This window comes from Serinus canaria, chromosome 1A (genome assembly GCF_022539315.1).
Source record: "Serinus canaria isolate serCan28SL12 chromosome 1A, serCan2020, whole genome shotgun sequence".
NCBI lineage: Eukaryota > Metazoa > Chordata > Aves > Passeriformes > Fringillidae > Serinus > Serinus canaria.
Genome location: NC_066314.1, coordinates 21,193,507 through 21,210,143, shown reverse-complemented (window position 1 = coordinate 21,210,143; position 16,637 = coordinate 21,193,507). Strand labels below are relative to the sequence as shown.

The window sequence follows — 16,637 nt, the reverse complement described above, 5'->3', positions numbered from 1 at the left end:
CAAGAAATTGGTAGCAGCCTTTAGATTGCTAAATGTAAGTGGACAAAATATATTTTAATGAAGTGATTATCTTTAATTTAAAGACAACTGTCAGTAACAACAGGTTAATAATTTTTTCTTTTTACTTTCAAGAGATTACACCATTTTGAAAATTATATTGGCCATCTCCACTGATTAGAAGGAGGTTCTTCAACTAGAGGCTCCCATGGTTTCCATTGTATCATTTTTCTTGCCAGGGACAGCTCATTTTCAGCCTGTTAATAAACACCATACACAAAGTCTTAAATATTAGACAATTGCCAAAATATTAAATTACCTCTATGTCAGTTAATTATCTCAGTGATGTCACTATCTATCATGATCACAGACTACCACAAATTTCATCTATAAATATCAAAGGAACTGTATGCTTTTGAGGGCTGTTTTTCAAAAAAATCCCATCAGCCCTGAATATCCAAACAGACATTCTGTTCAGAGAGACATTCCCAATGACAACTTCACAATATTTTCCACTTGGTTTGGATTACCCCCAATATTATTCAATCCTCTTCTGCCCTTTTCACTGACTTAGACTCTGTAAGAAGCAATGTAGGAATACATGCATATCTGTAAGCATAATGCAAGAAACAGTTGTTAATTTGCTAGCTTTTAGCAAGGCCATCCCATCACTACATGACAGTTTGTTTTCAGGGGTTTTTCTTCTGTTTTGACTGTTTTGCAGCAAAGGAAGATACACAAAATTTCCAATTTTCTGAACAAAAGCTCAGCTCAAGGAGCATTAAAAAAGACTGCTACATTGGCACTTCATCTCAAATTTCCCCTTTACCTGTACAATGACTTCTTCTATCTGACCACAGTTCAGTTTGTCCTGTAGTTTCTGCACATCAGATTCCTGTGTGTTCAAATACATACAATAAAATGTTTTAGTGAGAGTAGAAAGCCGATGAAAAGCATGAAAACAATAATTTAATGCAATCACACTCCAATCTTTCTCAGAACTACTATAAAATCAGCAAGCTTATATAATTTTACATTATCAAAGAAATCTCACACTCATTTGTTACTGAGAAGCAAACATCAAACCCTCAATGATAAATACAAAGAATGAATGCTATTTACTGAATCCAAAGAAGTATTAGCAGATAAAGGCTTTAGCTTTTATCTTGGAAAAAAGACTTGTTCTTAGATTTTTACAGAATTATAGGCAAGCTTTCAATTATCACCTTAAATACACAATAACAGTATTGCAGAGTTTAAGACCACTATTTGTTACATTAAATATTGAAGGCAAGGATTGTGCTAAGATACCACACTGGCAAGAGCACAGACTTTTTTTGTAAAAGTGTGTGAAAATTACCACTTTTCTATGAATCTTTCAAAAAACTATGTTTGCTTCTAATTTTCACAAAACATCAGCAGGAAATTAACAATTGCTTTTCATATGCCATCAAAATATCCCAGTCAATAACAAAAACAAACCTTGATACTTCAATTGTTTCTGAATTGATACCTGAAAGTTACGTGTACACCTAAGAAAGAGCCAGGCACTCCAAAAATCACTTTTCTCATCCTATGGATTTTTTTCATGTGCAGCATTAATGAAATAGCACTGTACTTACCTTTTTCACCAAATCAAATCGCTCATTTACAATCTGCTCAGTGTATTTCCTGTAAGCTGCATCTTTGGGAATGTTTTCCAGGACACCAAGGATTTTTGTGTACAAAATTCGCAGGCGCTGAAGTGATCACAAGACATGGTTAAAATACACAACTGCAATTATTTAACCTCTTGTCCTACCAAACCTACTAAGCTACCATCTATACACAAAATATGGTATTCAATCCAGAAGTGTAAGATCAACTAATAATTAAGTCTGAGCCACTTAACTCCATCTTGGGTCTGAAAAATTACTGCTGTCACATTCATTCAAAGGAAAAAAAAAACCATGAAAAAACAAAGACAGTTGCAATCTGAACATATTTAATCCAAAATGAAAAAAATTACTAAAGACCATACAGTGTCTCTAAAAAGAAGTCAAAGAAAAAAAGAAAAAATAAAAAAAGACAAAAAAAAAAAAAAGAAAAAAAGAAACAAAGAAAAAAAGAAAAAAAGGAAAAAAGAAAAAAAGAAAAAAAAAAATGAAAAAATAAAAAAAGAAAAAAAGGAAGAAAAAGCAGAAAAGATAAAAAAGAACAAAGAAAAAAAAGAAAAAAGAAAAAACGAAATAAAAAGAAAAAAGAAACCCCCTCACACACGACAAATACGAAAATAAGAAAAAACTCCCCCCTCCCACAATCACAACCTACCCACAATAAACGAATACACCCATCAATAAACCTCCTTCACATCCTAACCTCCTAAATAATAACCTCGATCCCAATCCTAACAATCTACCATATACCCATCTCCCCATAAAAAAATAATACAAAGCTACCGCAAAAACATACCCAAAATCAAAAAACTACCAACACAACTCACCACCTCCCCACTCCCCCTACCCCCGTCCCCACTCCCCATCCAACATCACCCCTACACCTAACCACTCAAAAACCTCACCCCACATAACAACTACCACATCAAAACATCAACCCAATGCCAACATCAAAAAATAAAACACAGAAAAGAAAAAAGAAAAAGAAAGAAACCCATCCAAAGAACCCATACAACCATAAAAAACAAAGCCAAACTCATAAAATAAAAGCACTAACACTCCGAACCATAAAACTAAAAAATAACCAGCCAAACATAACAAGAAAAAAAAAAAAAATCAAACAATACAACAATAACAAACTAAAAAAAAAATCTAAAAAAGAAAAAAAAAAAAAAATAAGAAAAAAGAAAAAGAAAAAAAAGACAAAAGAAAAAAAGAAAAAAGAAAAAATAAAAAAAGAAAAAAAATAAAAACAGAAAAAAAAGAAAAAGGCCAAATGTCATGTCTAACCATCAGATATTTCAAATTTATCTGAGTAGATACAAAGAGATTATAATTGAGGGGGTTTTGTCACTTTTTCTCATGCTGGTGCAAAGCTCTGAGTAACAAACAGATTTAAATTAAACCTGAAACTTTTATTGCTGGATTTAAATGCAGGGGTAAAGGACACATTGTGGTGAATAAATTCACACTTTTGTACTGGGTAATTGTATCTACCTGACAAGGAATGGATGCCCTATAGGAACAGTAAGAAATAGAAGCAGAATACTAAAACAATAACAAGGAAGAAAAAAAACAGGAAACAAACAGAAGATTGGCACAAAATCTGAGCTTCAACTAAACTCTTGTCCAGTACTTTACTCTTAGCCTTAAGTTGCTGAAAAAACCTAAAATGTACTAAAGTTCACGCAGAAGGCATCTGACAAGGCTTAGACTGAGCTAGAATAATTTCTACCAAACAGTAGTGATTTTTTCAAGGGTTCTTTTTTAGAGCATTCTTAAGTACTGGAGTCAAAAGCATTTTTGAAATAGAATTGCTGTATTAAAAGAAATTTCAAGGTGGAGAACTTAAAAAAAACATTACTGAAGTTCCTTCAAAGCTTATGCCTCCTGAAAAAGCATGATGTGACAAACACACACTACTGAGTCCGAGGAGGTAAAAAGAAGGCCACATATTGCTATGGAGCTAATGCAGTTTCCAAGTACCACTGAAGTATTCCATCCCAGGGCCTCGGCGTGGCTTTGCACATGGCTAGTCTCTATCATCTAAGACTAGGCTAGCCCTTTAGTATAAGTTATTTCAATACTGGCATACACAGCAAAACAGCAACAATCTTTTTGCATGCAAAGCAAGAATTATATTTATGAAGAACTGAATTTAAAGAGTTCTTTGCTTTGGCATTACTGATGAAAGAAGTCAAATATTGGTTCATAAAGATACTTACACTAGAGATGTTTTTGAAATCAGTGCATGATACAAAAAGTACATATAAAATAACTTATAATGACATGGATTAAACCTTTATCACTGTGGACAATTTTAATTATTTCATTAAACTGGCACCAGATTAAGATATACTGCATACCTACCCAGGCAAATCCATCACAAAAACCTTAGAGCTCACTGAGAGTTTCCATTACTACAGAATGAGATATGTTACATACCTCATGAGGGTTCTCAGCTACAGCCAATCCTACAAGTCCAGTGGTCTGCAGAGAGAGCATAAACATACTTAACACACCTAAGCATCTACTTCTACACTAATTATTTTGTTTTGACTGAATATACACCTGGCAGGGACCATTCCATAACACCAGCCCCACCTCTTGCCATATGCCCGTTATCCCAGAGTTCCAGTGCTCCAAGAGGGAGCAGCTCACCTTACCAGAATCATAAAATATCGTGAATTGGAAGGGACCGACAAGGATCATCCAGTCCAACTCCTGCCCTGCACAGCATGGTACCCAGGAGTCACACCATGTGCTGAGAGCACTGTCCAAACACTTCTTGAATTCTGTCAGACTGGTGCTGTGACCACGTCCCTGGGGAGCCTGTTTCAGTGCCACAACACCCTCAGGGTGAAGAACCTTTTTCTAATATTCAACCTAAACCTCCCTGACAGAACTTCAGGCCATTCCCTCGGTTTCTGTCACTGGTCACCACAGAGATCAGTGTCTGCACCTCCTCCTCCCCTCATGAGGAAGGTCTAACTGCAGTGAGGTCTCCCCTCGGCCTCCTTTTCTCCAGACTGAGCAGACCAATGACCTCAGCCACTCCTCATAGGGCTTCCCCTACAAGCCCTTTAACATCTCCGTCCCCGTTCTTTGGATGCTCTTTAATAGCTTTCTATCTTTCTCAGACCGCGGTGATCAAAACACCCAAGGTGAGGCCGCCTCAGTGCGGAGCAGAGCAGGACAATCCCCTCATTCGACCGGCTGGCGATGCTGTGCCTGATGCGCACCAAGCGGCTGCCGGGGCAGCTCGATGCCCGCTGCTCCAGCCGCCCCACACCGCGGGCCCGCCGCCCGCGACTGCCGGGAGGGTGACCTAGGCCCTGCACTGCCCTCGGCCTTTCCCTCGCAGGGTGGCCGCTCGCTCTCACCCCACGGCTGCGGCACTCCTTGCCCTCCCCCGGAAATGCCGACCCACCGCAGGTGCAGGACGCAGCTCAAAGCCCACGGCAACCTCTCACCTTCCTCAGCGCCCCCGCCATGGCCGCGCTCGCGGCGCCCTTAGAGGACGCAGCGGAGGGCGCCGGGCTGCGCATGCGCCGCAGCGGCCCCTGCCGGCGGGGCGGCAGCAGTGCGCGTGCGCCAGGGCGCTGCGGGCAAAGGCTGCGATGGTGTGGGCCTGCTCTGAGCGGTGTGAGGCCCGTCAGAATCGCTTAGGAAAGCAAAAACCGCCCTGAAACAGAACTAGAGAGAAAATAGAAAATAGGGAACTTAATTAAGGACCTTTAGATAGAGACAGTGGGACAGAAGAGCAATGAAAAGACAGTTTAAATTATTGGTAGAGGTGAACATGATGTTCATTTGGAGATCCAGTTGTCCTTCTATTAAGTCTTATGCTTAGTTGCTGACTAAAAACATGAGTTCTGCGTAGTGATACTTTAAAATAATTACGTTGTAAGTTTGTATCTTATTTTGGACAAATCTTTCTTTATAATTCCTTTGTCCTGCTCTTGAGCTCCTATTTTTCATAACTGATAAGCAAACTCCAGCAGCTGAGTTTCGGAATATCTGATTTCTCCCTGGAAGCCAGTGCTTTGATAAAACAAGCGCTTCCTCCAATCTGCAACTAAAGCACAGTGGCTAATAGAGTTTATATCAGTATTCAGGGCTTGTGCTTCCCCACACCTGCATTCTTCGCAATTGTGGTGGAAAGAGCTGGAGTTTCTTTCCTAGGTTCTGAAATTCTTTCTCTTTAATGCCAGTCTTTAAAAGTTCCTGCCTTTCTTTTCATTGGACCAGCCCTGTATTTTCCCCTTCTCTCTGATGGTCCAACCAGATCATCTGTCTCCTGATGGCACTAAGAGAGCACAGCACAAATGGCTCTGCGCCTGGCGATCTTTTAACACCGTGTTGTTCTAGCAGTAATTTTGAGTGACTCTTTAGACAGCCTAAGCACGTAGGAGTCTTTGCCACATCCTAACAATGTGAGAAACAGTAGGCCTTGTTGATGAAATCTTCATGAAATCCATCTCAAAGCGGTTCTGTGGGAAATTCTCCAAACTCATCTAATCCCATTTCAATACATGATTTATTTTAAAATATAACAAAGCTGAAACCTACAAAGTATTATCAGTGTACAGTCAGTCAACACTGACTTTGAAAACAAACAAACAAAAAACCCCAAACCACCCCTATAGCATTTCACAGTTATTATTTGTTTCACACTAGTGATTCTGTTAGGACTAGTACCTATGTGTTAATATTCAGTATGTAGGTAGCCTAAGAAGGCCTTGCTATAGCTCTCCATCCCATGTTTGTCTCACCAATGAGTTTATCTCATTATATTATAACTCAAATTGCCACTTGATGTGGTGCCTATACAACAAAAACTTATTAATTCTGCATGAAACATAATTGATGGATTTATATCTAGTAATTATGTATGAGTGGAATAAGGCACGTCATGCACAATGCATAATATTATTAAAATATCTGAAAATCAAAACAATACCATGTTTGTAATGTGGATATGTACTAATTCTGATGGTGTCCTGGTTATGTAAAGGAAAAAAAAACTGCAAGAAAATAATTGCAACATTTGTGTCCTTTATATGTATTACAAATACATATTTTTCATTTTTTAATTAGGAAAGAATATGTCTCTGTTCATATCATCTCGTAGCCAGCAGGAGAACAGCATCTCAGCATTGTCTGCTTCTGTTTTACTGGAGTTTTTAAGGGTCATGCCACCTTTAGTTGGGTCCCACTGGCCAAGGAAGTTGCAGTGAATATTATTTATCATCATTAAGTGTTTTTGTTGATCTTGTGTTCAAAGATTGAAATGCATGTAGTGCCTTAGTTAAGCTTACACTTTTATGGTTCTATAAATGCAAGTGAGTCAAAAGTCATGGAGGAGTTCACTGTAAAATTCAATTTCATTAGAACAATTGAAGACAAGATGGAAGCTTGGGGTTTTTTTCAGTTTTTTGTGTACCCTTATTGTCTGTTCATTATGGTAAAAATGGTAACTAATTGGTTAAAACCAGAACGTCAGGTTTTGAATCAGTGATGTTTCCAGCTTCTTTTTCATCCCATGCCTGGGTTTAGCTTGCTGGGTACTGCTGTTCTTGATCTTACTCTGGGGTTATTCAGTATTTTCATCACTGCTGTCTGTGGTGCCATGCTTCCTGCTTCTTTGTTCATCTTCAGGTTATTAAACTAGTTAAATAAGTACTGTAATTGTTTGTCATTGAATCTATAAAGCTTTGCATCATGTCAGCCTCAGAGAGAGAAATTAGTGTTTGGTGATGTAACATGGTGGGATCTGCAACTAGTTGAAGGCTAAACCTTCTCAAATTTGTTGTGATTTATGTAAATATGCTCCCATATGTTGTTAACATGGCGCTTGAGAATAATTGGCAAATACTTAATTTTCTTAATGGGAGTTGTTTAACCAATGGGGACCCAGATAATCTTATATCCCCAGACCTCGTGTTACATTTGATGAGATTTTAGAGACGTCATGTGTAATACTTTCCTGAGGGTCGAGTCTGCTTATGTTACAGTTGTACAAGGTCAGACCTTAATTTATCTAGCAACTGCGTATTTAATTTTAGAAGTATCACAGGACACCTCAGCTTGCAGGGCACTGTTCCTGGCTGTTCAAAATTCAGGCCCCAGAGTAGCACTGGCAAGATAATGGGTTGAAATGGTGAGACTGTGCTATGCTCGCCAATTAAGCTAACATAGAAATAGTTTAAAAACATAATACTTAAGAGGCTGAGTCCAAATTTAGATTGCTAGTAATTCTTTTATTGCTATGAATAACCTCCGTGCATGCCTAAGGACCTTCTATTTATAGAGTAAAGCTAAGATTGTCTGGTTTATTTTAAGGATAAGAAATTAGAATAACATTAACTCTCACATAGTTTTATGTGTTGAAAAGCAATAAATGCTTGATACACTTCTTTCCAAGGAAAGACACAACTTCCATGATTAGCAAGTAGTTCATATTTTTTCTAATGAGAAAACAGTAATTTAGAGAGAAAAACATTTTTTCTAAGTGGAACATCAAGAAGTTTATCTAGTTTTTCAGTATGAATATAAAAAGTATCAGAAGAAATATCAGGCTACTCAAAATGTTGTTTGAGGAAAATATTCTTTGTAATATAAAAAACTAAAACTCCTAATTTAGAGTAAGGGTTTGCAATTGTTTCCAGTGACCTGGCATGTGGGTCTGGCAGTTGAGAAACTGCCAAGGGTGAATGGAAGAAGATTTTCCTGCTGAGCTTTTTAGCCTTTTCATTGCCACATCACGTAATGGAGCAGCGATATTTCTGTTGCTGCTCAGTCTATCAGCCATGCTGTTTTGTTCCCCTGTGATCCCTGTGGAACATCCATGCTTTGCTCAGCCCTTGTCACCTCAGCCCAGCAGTGATATAGCGAATCAGGCTCTCGGAGCGTGTGTAGACCCTTGGCAGCGTGTCCAACACTTGTGCTCTGGGGAGCTCTTTGCTATGACTCTGTGCTGTCACAGTTGCTTGCTACTAGCCAATTTTCTCATTTTACAATATATAGATTTTTGTGGGATAGGATCATTTGGAAATAGTACACACAGCAATTCTGAAACACTGCTCATCTGAGCCCTTTCTGGTTAAGATCATGTTCGAGAGCTTTATGATGCCTGTGGTGAAATCAATCAGGAGTATAGCAAAGTAGGAGAAAGTTTTGGGTATGGAAACTGCATAACAAGACAAAATTTTCTGTGGTGGCCTCTAAGCTGGCTTATTCCTCTGATCTTTTGTAGAGAAAGGAGACATAGAAAGGAAATACATTCTAATGAAAATAAAAGGATTTTATTGGTAAAAAACCTATCTTGCTTAGTGTTCTTAACTCTTCCTGGAAACACTGATGTTGGGAGCGTATTGATCATCTTGCAGGAGTAGACCATACGTGAACATTGCTAAAAAGTCTTCTTAATACACTAAACTGACTTTTTTTTCAGAGAGTTTGCAGTGTGAGGGTCTGATCTAAGGCCTGTATAAATCTTCAGGAGCCTTTTCGGTTCAGGCTCTGGAGTAAATATAATACAAGGGACTGGAATATATATTTCTCAACTTTCCTAAAGACAGTAATTTTAGTAAGGCTGGCAGGGCATGAATGTCCCTCCATGTGGATCCAATAGGGTGACCTTGATTCATTAAAAAAAAGTTTTATCAATGACATAAAATCTTCAAATGGAGAGTTTTCAAAATGAAAGGTGTGAAAAAGCGGAAGGTAACTTTTGTCTTAAAGCAGTTGTGGAGCAAATAAGATTATGAATGTTGCATATTTTTCTTTAAGAAATTATCTCACATAAATTAACTGTTTCATTAGGGGCACCTCTTAGCTGCCAACGAATATATTAATGTGCTTTAAAATGTACTTTCCTTTTAGCTGATGGCAGGTTGAGGTTGCAGCTATGTTCATTGATGTATACTTCTGAAACTCTAGTCCAGGAGAGATTTTATCTTTGCTCCTTGAAAGGTTTGTTAGTGTTCATTAAAAAAGTGTATTTGTGTATTAAGTGATGGAAGCTTTAAGGTGCCATCAGAATTGAGAAATGTTAATGAAAATGAGAGGAAAAATGCATAAAAGAATCTTGCCTTGGAATTCTTCTGCCTGTCAATGGGGTGTATTGTCCACAAGAGGTGAGGGAGAGTGGTACACATGTCCACATTGTGATGAGCAGTTCATCACAATAACTTCAGTGTTAAATCTTCTTTTGGCCTACTATGCTGAAACCTTGACTGTGGACACAATAGGAAGGGACAGAGAAGAGAACCTTCAGAAAAGCCTGTCCTTTATGAAGAGCATGAAGGTCTGTTTTTCTAAGCCTCAGAGGAAAATATATTAGTGAATATTCTTTTATTATTCTTGGATTCCTTTTTTTGTGTTCAGAGGTGACACTCAAGACCCAAGCTGTATATTTTCTCCATCAGAGAAAATGGGATTGACGTAGAGATTTTTTAACATCTTCCATCAAATTCCTTTCCTTGCAGTTGAAAACCAAGGCCATGATTCCAGTACACATTGAAAGAGGTGAAAAACTGTATTATATGGGAATCTGAATCCAAGAGACCTTTAGTTTCTGAGTCAATCTAAATTACTTTACTGATTTAATTTTGGTTTTCAAGCTCTATCATAATATATAACTGGTAAGGTATTTGTGGATGGGATTATTTTATTGGCTATGGTACTTTGAGTGACTTACTGTTTACAAGAGCAATGCAGAAACTAGTCTGAAGAGAAAGTTCATTAACTCTTCCCCTTGAAAATAAGTTTCAGAAAATTTCTTCCAAATATCATTTCCAATGTTCCTTCTCTATTTGCAGGATGATTAGAACCATGATCTTTCTGTGACAAACATACAACAGGGACTTAGTATAATTGTGCAACATTTTGAGGATGATAAGTGTTCAGTGTGGTAGAAAGAGCACATGACTGCACAAACTGTGAAAGTAGTAATTTAAAAATAAATAAAAAAAGATTCAACAGGACAAATGTGTTAAGCCACTAAGATTGAATCAAACAATCAAACTATTTTGAAACTATCAAAATTCAAAACTCATTTGGAAAAACCTAGGTAGTTACAGCATATATTAAAGCATTTTTCTTTCTGTCTGTTTTACAGCATATAAAGACTGCATTTTATAGTTCAAAAACCTAGAAGATGATGTAAAGAGCAAAATTCCTGACCTTCCAGTTATAATGAGAATTTACTAATGAGATGGTTGGTTGATGTGGTATCATGAGGAAAAAGCATAGTGAACATAAGCCACAGTTACAGTTAGTGATATGAACAGACTGAATTAAGACGATGACTATAGTTAAAAGGTTTGACATACTCTGTTACTGATCCACTGAGCATTTCAATGACTCTCACACCTTGAAAATAATAGCTGGCCTGGCTTGACCATTGCCTGACCTTGTGTACCAAACTCATGTGAATGTCCATTAAACTTCACGACTGCAGAAATAGTGTGGTAAGTTCAAAGACCTTTTTCTTCTTTAATACACTATGCTTTGGCAGTATAAAGATAAAACAATATTTGTGAGTGTTTGAGGTTTGTTTTGGGAGGTTTTAATATATTAAGGGCCATTAAAAGAGATAATTAATGGCATGAGATGAGACCATTTTATAGTATCACCTAGTGAGAACAATAGGAAAATTGTAACATTCATGAAGCAAAGTGTTCTGGGGTAAAAACAGAGCAAAACAAACAGACAAACAAACAGTAAAACAAAACCCACACCCTAAAATTAAATAAAATAGTCCCTTTGCAAATCTGAGCTTTTGACATTGTTTTTCAACTGCATCACATTTATCTGTTCAAGTTTGTAAGGTCAAGTATCTGGGCTTCAAGAACTTGTGAAACAGACATATGCTTTGAAGGAAACTGATTAAAGAGAGTGGTTTCCACTCCATGAGTTTCCAGTTCAGCCAATTCCACAAGTATTTGAAGTCACTTTAGATGGCAGGAAAGGTTAAAATATCCCATAAGATAAGGGGAGCAACAAAGAAACATAGAATAATGAAGACGCCAACAGGCTAAAACTGTTAACTAAAAGAAGTACGACCAAGTCCTCCATAGACAGAAGCATCTTGCTTATGTTGTTTAAACGTTCCAGCAAATTTTCTGGTTTTAGAAAAGTTGCATCAGTTTACACCAGCAAATAAATTGGACCATTTTAAACATTTTATTCAGAAGCTTACTGACAAAACAAAAATTACTATTCAGTATTCATTATGTTTGACAGTTAGGTTGACATAATTACAAATACTTTTAATAAAAACTTTGCATCTAAGGATTTCTGATATATGTGTATGTGTCAACAGCCTTGTGCTTTATTTTATCTTTTGTCACTTTCTTACCTCTTGCATCTTATGAATCAATGTGGCAATAAAAAACATGCAATGGAAAACAGCACTAACTTTGGCAGCAAAAACTGGCTTTGTGTAAAATGTGCAAATTATCCTGGAAAAGGGTGTTTATCCCAAAACCATAAATTAGAAGGAGAAACTTATTGGTCAACAGTGCAAGAAGCTGCAAAACAGAGATGCAAAGACATTGTTGATGTTCTGAAGAATGATGAAAGTGTGAACATTAAGGACAAATATTGAGTAATACCATTAGGGGTTATGGCTGAATGTGGTTACTGTGATGATCTGGAGCATCTTAATCATGATGATATGTAGTCAGGAAAAGAGAAATTCAGCTCTGCGCTGGCATACATCTTGCCTGAATGCTGAGATCTTTCAGGAAAAAAGGAGGAAATTAGCTGGAAGGAAGGGAAGCATACATGAGTGTTTCTGCTGGACTGGAGTGATGCTTACATGTTTCTGTAATGCATGTGGGAGGAGTGGCAGAGTTGAAAGGAATCCATGTCAGTCAAGGAGAGATTGCTATACATGCTCTTCTTGCCCTTCTGTGTTTCTCTTTACTCCACTCCATCACTCCCTCACTCCTATTTTCCTTCCACATGCGCAATTATATTGGTATTAATTAATGAAGTATATTTGAAATATGTCGGTTTGAAAGTCCTCAGTTGTAATACTTACAGTCAAAGCAGAGCCCGCTCAGGTGAGCACTTGAACTTGTGTCTGTACACCTCTTATTTTGATTTTGAGTTTTCTATTTGCCACAAAAAAAATATTCTGTGCTTTAGTAAAGTTTTAACTTAAAAATATATGAAAATAAGGAGGAAAGTACTCTGTGTTTGTTTTTATGATGATTTGTAAATCACTTTGAATATAAATATAAGTTCTGTATCTTCCTTTGAGGTGGACATGTCAAGGCTTTAGCAGATGATCATGTAGCAGTAATGTTTCAAGCAGCTGGAGGATGTAGTCTAGACTGCATAGCTCTGCTTTTGAGATATGGAGGAAGTGGCAATGTACCTGGTGGGGCAGGGCTGCTTCCCATACACAAAGCAGCTTATGAGGGGCATCGCTTGTGAGTATGAACCTGGACTTCACATTTTCTCCAAGAGACAATGTGGCACAAGATGTTTGTAGTAAACTTGCAAATGTATTATTTATGTACACTTCTATTTTAGAAGTACCTGTGTTCAATTAGATTTAATTAACTTTTTAGCATAAATGAAGCAAAATGCAAAACACGCTCCTTAGAATTAAGTGAAAACCACTGGAACAACTTAAACACATCTTATTTGACAGTGCTCAAAACTGGTGTTTCTATGTTTTGATTTTTTGTAAGAAGTCTAGGTGGTAACTAAGAACATAGATGGATGAGGCTTATTTTCTTCCTGTAAGGAAGTTACACCTGCCTAGTTTTGTGACTGTTTTTTAGGGGCAGGAAGTATCTCATTGCAGCCACATCCCAAACTTTAATCCAGTGGTTCAAGCACTGTTCATTCTGCTGTGGACAGCCAGAACCAGTGTCTAGAGCTTGTCATTGAAAATTGTTTGGATGTCAACACTCTCTTGTCTGAACACATAACTTCAAATACTTATGATGACAGAAGAGAGACTGCGCTTTGTCATGCTGTTTCTAATAAGAGATTCTTTGCACCAAAATATTACTCAAAGCAGGAGCAAATCCAAATAAGGGTCCTTTAAACTGTGTTCTCATAGCAGTGAGAACTGACAGCCATGGAATTGTAAAGCTACTCCTATCTTATGGAGCAGATGTCAACTGCTAATTTTGTTGCTTAATGATACGCATTTCCCCAGAGCATTTGATATTCTTTGAATGGTGACACGATGCTGAGGCTGTTGCTCAGTCATGGATATAATGTGGAGATGTGTTTGGACTTTATGTGTCAGGGTATCTTTGGAAATTCCTTTGTGTGGCCAGCTCCAGAGCTCGAGCCTTTTCCCAGCTGGACTACTTCTTCAATAAATAATAAACTAAAAATACACACATTCCTTGCTTCTCTTCACTTGGCTCTTTTCCTTAGCCAGATTGAAACACTCTGGTTTATAGTGCTGAATTAAGATTAACATACTGTCAAAATCATTTTTTGATAACACTCTAAAAATAAAGTAGCCATTTCTCATTTTCCTCTCTGAGGTAGAGAAAATGATGGTGGTGATGTGGTTTTATTATTTATTTGCATTCATATATTAGAGATTTAGAAATAAAATTTTAAGAAATCATGAAGAAGGATTCTGGAATTTCTGTTCCTTTCCTCACTAGTGGAGTAGATATGTTTCCAAAGAAATATTTCTGTTGACCAAAACAGTGCCACAGATTACCAGATTTTTTTTTTTTTGCCTTCAATCCATTTTGCATAAATTAAGGGTTCACAAAGGCTAAACATGGAAAAAAATGGATTTTAAAATAACTTACCTAGGTATCAATTTGACTGTTGAGGGCCATTGCTAGGACTTTGTTTAAATTATCTTCTGGAATTACTTTAAAATGTGTTCTTTGGCATTTCTCTCACAGATTTTGAAATTATTGGTTGATGTGTTCTCTGCTTCAGTTCTGTGAGTTTATTGCTGTTCTGTGATTGAGACATTTGCCTGGAAAAATTGCTTGTGTTTTTAATAGATTACACAGATTATGTGCCTCTAAGCACAAGAATTCAGTTTTTCATAGAAACACAGAAAAAAAGAGCAGAGATACCACAGACTGGATAAATATCTAACTTCCAGTTAATAATGTTATGATTTATTATAGGAAATTTTAATTGCTTATGTCAGGTCACATTTATCCAGAGTGTTGTAGCATACTTTGTATATTAAAGATCATGGTCATATGTAAAATTCTTCAAATATCTAAATGATTACTTTTAGGTATTTTTGCAAAGTGTTTAGTCCCAGGTACAGCTTCTCTATGTACATGTTTCAAGGCTTGGCAAAATTTAAGGGACTTTAAGTAGGCTCTTTTAAACAAAGAATAGATTTTGATGGGCACACCAGGAAATCAAGCAGCATATCCCCTTGGTTAAGAAATATTGTAACTTTAATTTTCATTCCTTCAGAGTCTTGACAGATCAGTTCTTGAACAGACTCACCCTCAGTCATGCTGTCATGCACTGCACAGTATGTTTCTGCACATTTATAGACAAAAAAAAATCTGAAAGAATAAATTTAAAGATATTTAATTTAAAATTATTTGCAGTTACTCCTTTTGTTTTTCTAGCATCTGTTCCATCTTGACCCTCCCAACTAAGAAGATATTTCAATTGGTGGATATATCCAGGATTACATAGGGAATAATCCATCCTTAAAGATCATTTAGTTCCAACCCCTTTACCATGGGTAGGGACACTTTCCATTAGAGCAAGTTTCTCAAAGCTGTCTCCAACTTGGCCTTGAACACTTCCAGGGATGGGGCAGCCACAACAACTCTGGGCATCCTGTTATTTGAGACATATGCTGGTTATCACACACAACAGAGATATTCACACAAACCAAAACTCAGCTCCAGTATGCTTCTGCCCTGCCCCCTAAACTGACTCTCCATGTTCTTCGGAATTTCTCCTAATTTGCTGAATGTCATTGTCACATAAGACCTAACTTCTGAGTTGGACATGTAAATTCCACTTCCCAAGGCAGCTGTGTTGGTCCTTTGTGTGTCCTTCATGACAGATTCGCTGCAGCAGATGGAAAAAGTCAAAATTCCTGGTCTGGGACACAAGGTTTAACAGAAGGCTTTATTCCTCCTTCTGCTCTCAGTAGGGCTACTATTCGTGTAGATTTCTGAGACATAACTTCTAGGGATTTTGCCAGAAATTTTGACCAGGATGAAAAATAACAATTTAGTCACTTTTAAAAAATTTTTAGGCATCTGTCGTCTGAGCCAGGCCCCTGACAGAAGGATGCCCCAGGTGACTGGTGACTGCAGGCATGGCCCGAGCACAGAGTACCCAGTGAACCCAGCACAGCTGACTGCAAGTCAAAGCTCCACTGGCCAATACCTCCTGGACAGAACAGGACAAATACATGTATGCTTCCTAACCTATAAACTGATACTTTTTTGTGGGAATTCTTAATCAGAAATATGGGCCTAATCATAATAAATTTTAAATTGTGGTAATTTTAATTAATACAGTGACCACAACACAAGAATCTGGGTAACTGCATCCCTGATACAGTATACTGCAACCAGCAAAGGAAACATGATCAAATAAGGCTTTAGATAGGAGATTTTAAACCCTTTCTGTGGCTAGAGCCAAATTCCATTAGTAATTTTAGTTCACAGGCAAAGGTTTATATTTAGGACTTCATACAAGCATCAGGCAGTAGTTACATTGCCTGCAGCATCAAAGCATTCAGACGTAGCACTGAGCATTGCCCCAAGTGTTTAAAATACCATGAACTAGTCCTTTGAATATTACTAGGTAAGCTAAAAAGACATGGTACTGGTTGTGTTTATCTTTTAATCAGTACAGGCAGGCCCTTTTTTTGTTTGCTTGCCTGTTATAGGAGGTGGAGTGATACTGGTTTAAAGCTTTTCTGTCCTTCACCTTTGAAGTTGTTTATTAAAGACTTCTGCCCACCCTTGCTCCCTCCCTTCCCAC

The 16,637-nt window shown here is 37.4% G+C and overlaps 2 protein-coding genes across 2 annotated transcripts; one reads left to right on the top strand and one right to left on the bottom strand.

The window, feature by feature from the left end:
* Positions 1–35: 35 nt before the first annotated feature.
* Positions 36–5,217, bottom strand: NDUFA5 (NADH:ubiquinone oxidoreductase subunit A5). Its single transcript, XM_009086787.4, has 5 exons — positions 5,126–5,217; positions 4,098–4,142; positions 1,620–1,736; positions 827–892; positions 36–254 (listed from the first exon to the last, which is right to left on the bottom strand). The coding sequence occupies exons 1-5, from the start codon at positions 5,198–5,200 to the stop codon at positions 153–155; spliced, it is 405 nt and encodes a 134-aa protein (XP_009085035.1). The 5' UTR covers positions 5,201–5,217; the 3' UTR covers positions 36–152.
* ASB15 (ankyrin repeat and SOCS box containing 15) lies at positions 5,199–14,751 on the top strand. The gene is given in 9 exon segments (XM_030238425.2): positions 5,199–5,295; positions 12,928–13,099; positions 13,457–13,498; positions 13,500–13,663; positions 13,666–13,803; positions 13,806–13,844; positions 13,847–14,014; positions 14,590–14,654; positions 14,656–14,751. Coding segments are annotated over 9 exon segments (981 nt in total).
* The last annotated feature ends 1,886 nt before the right edge of the window (positions 14,752–16,637 follow it).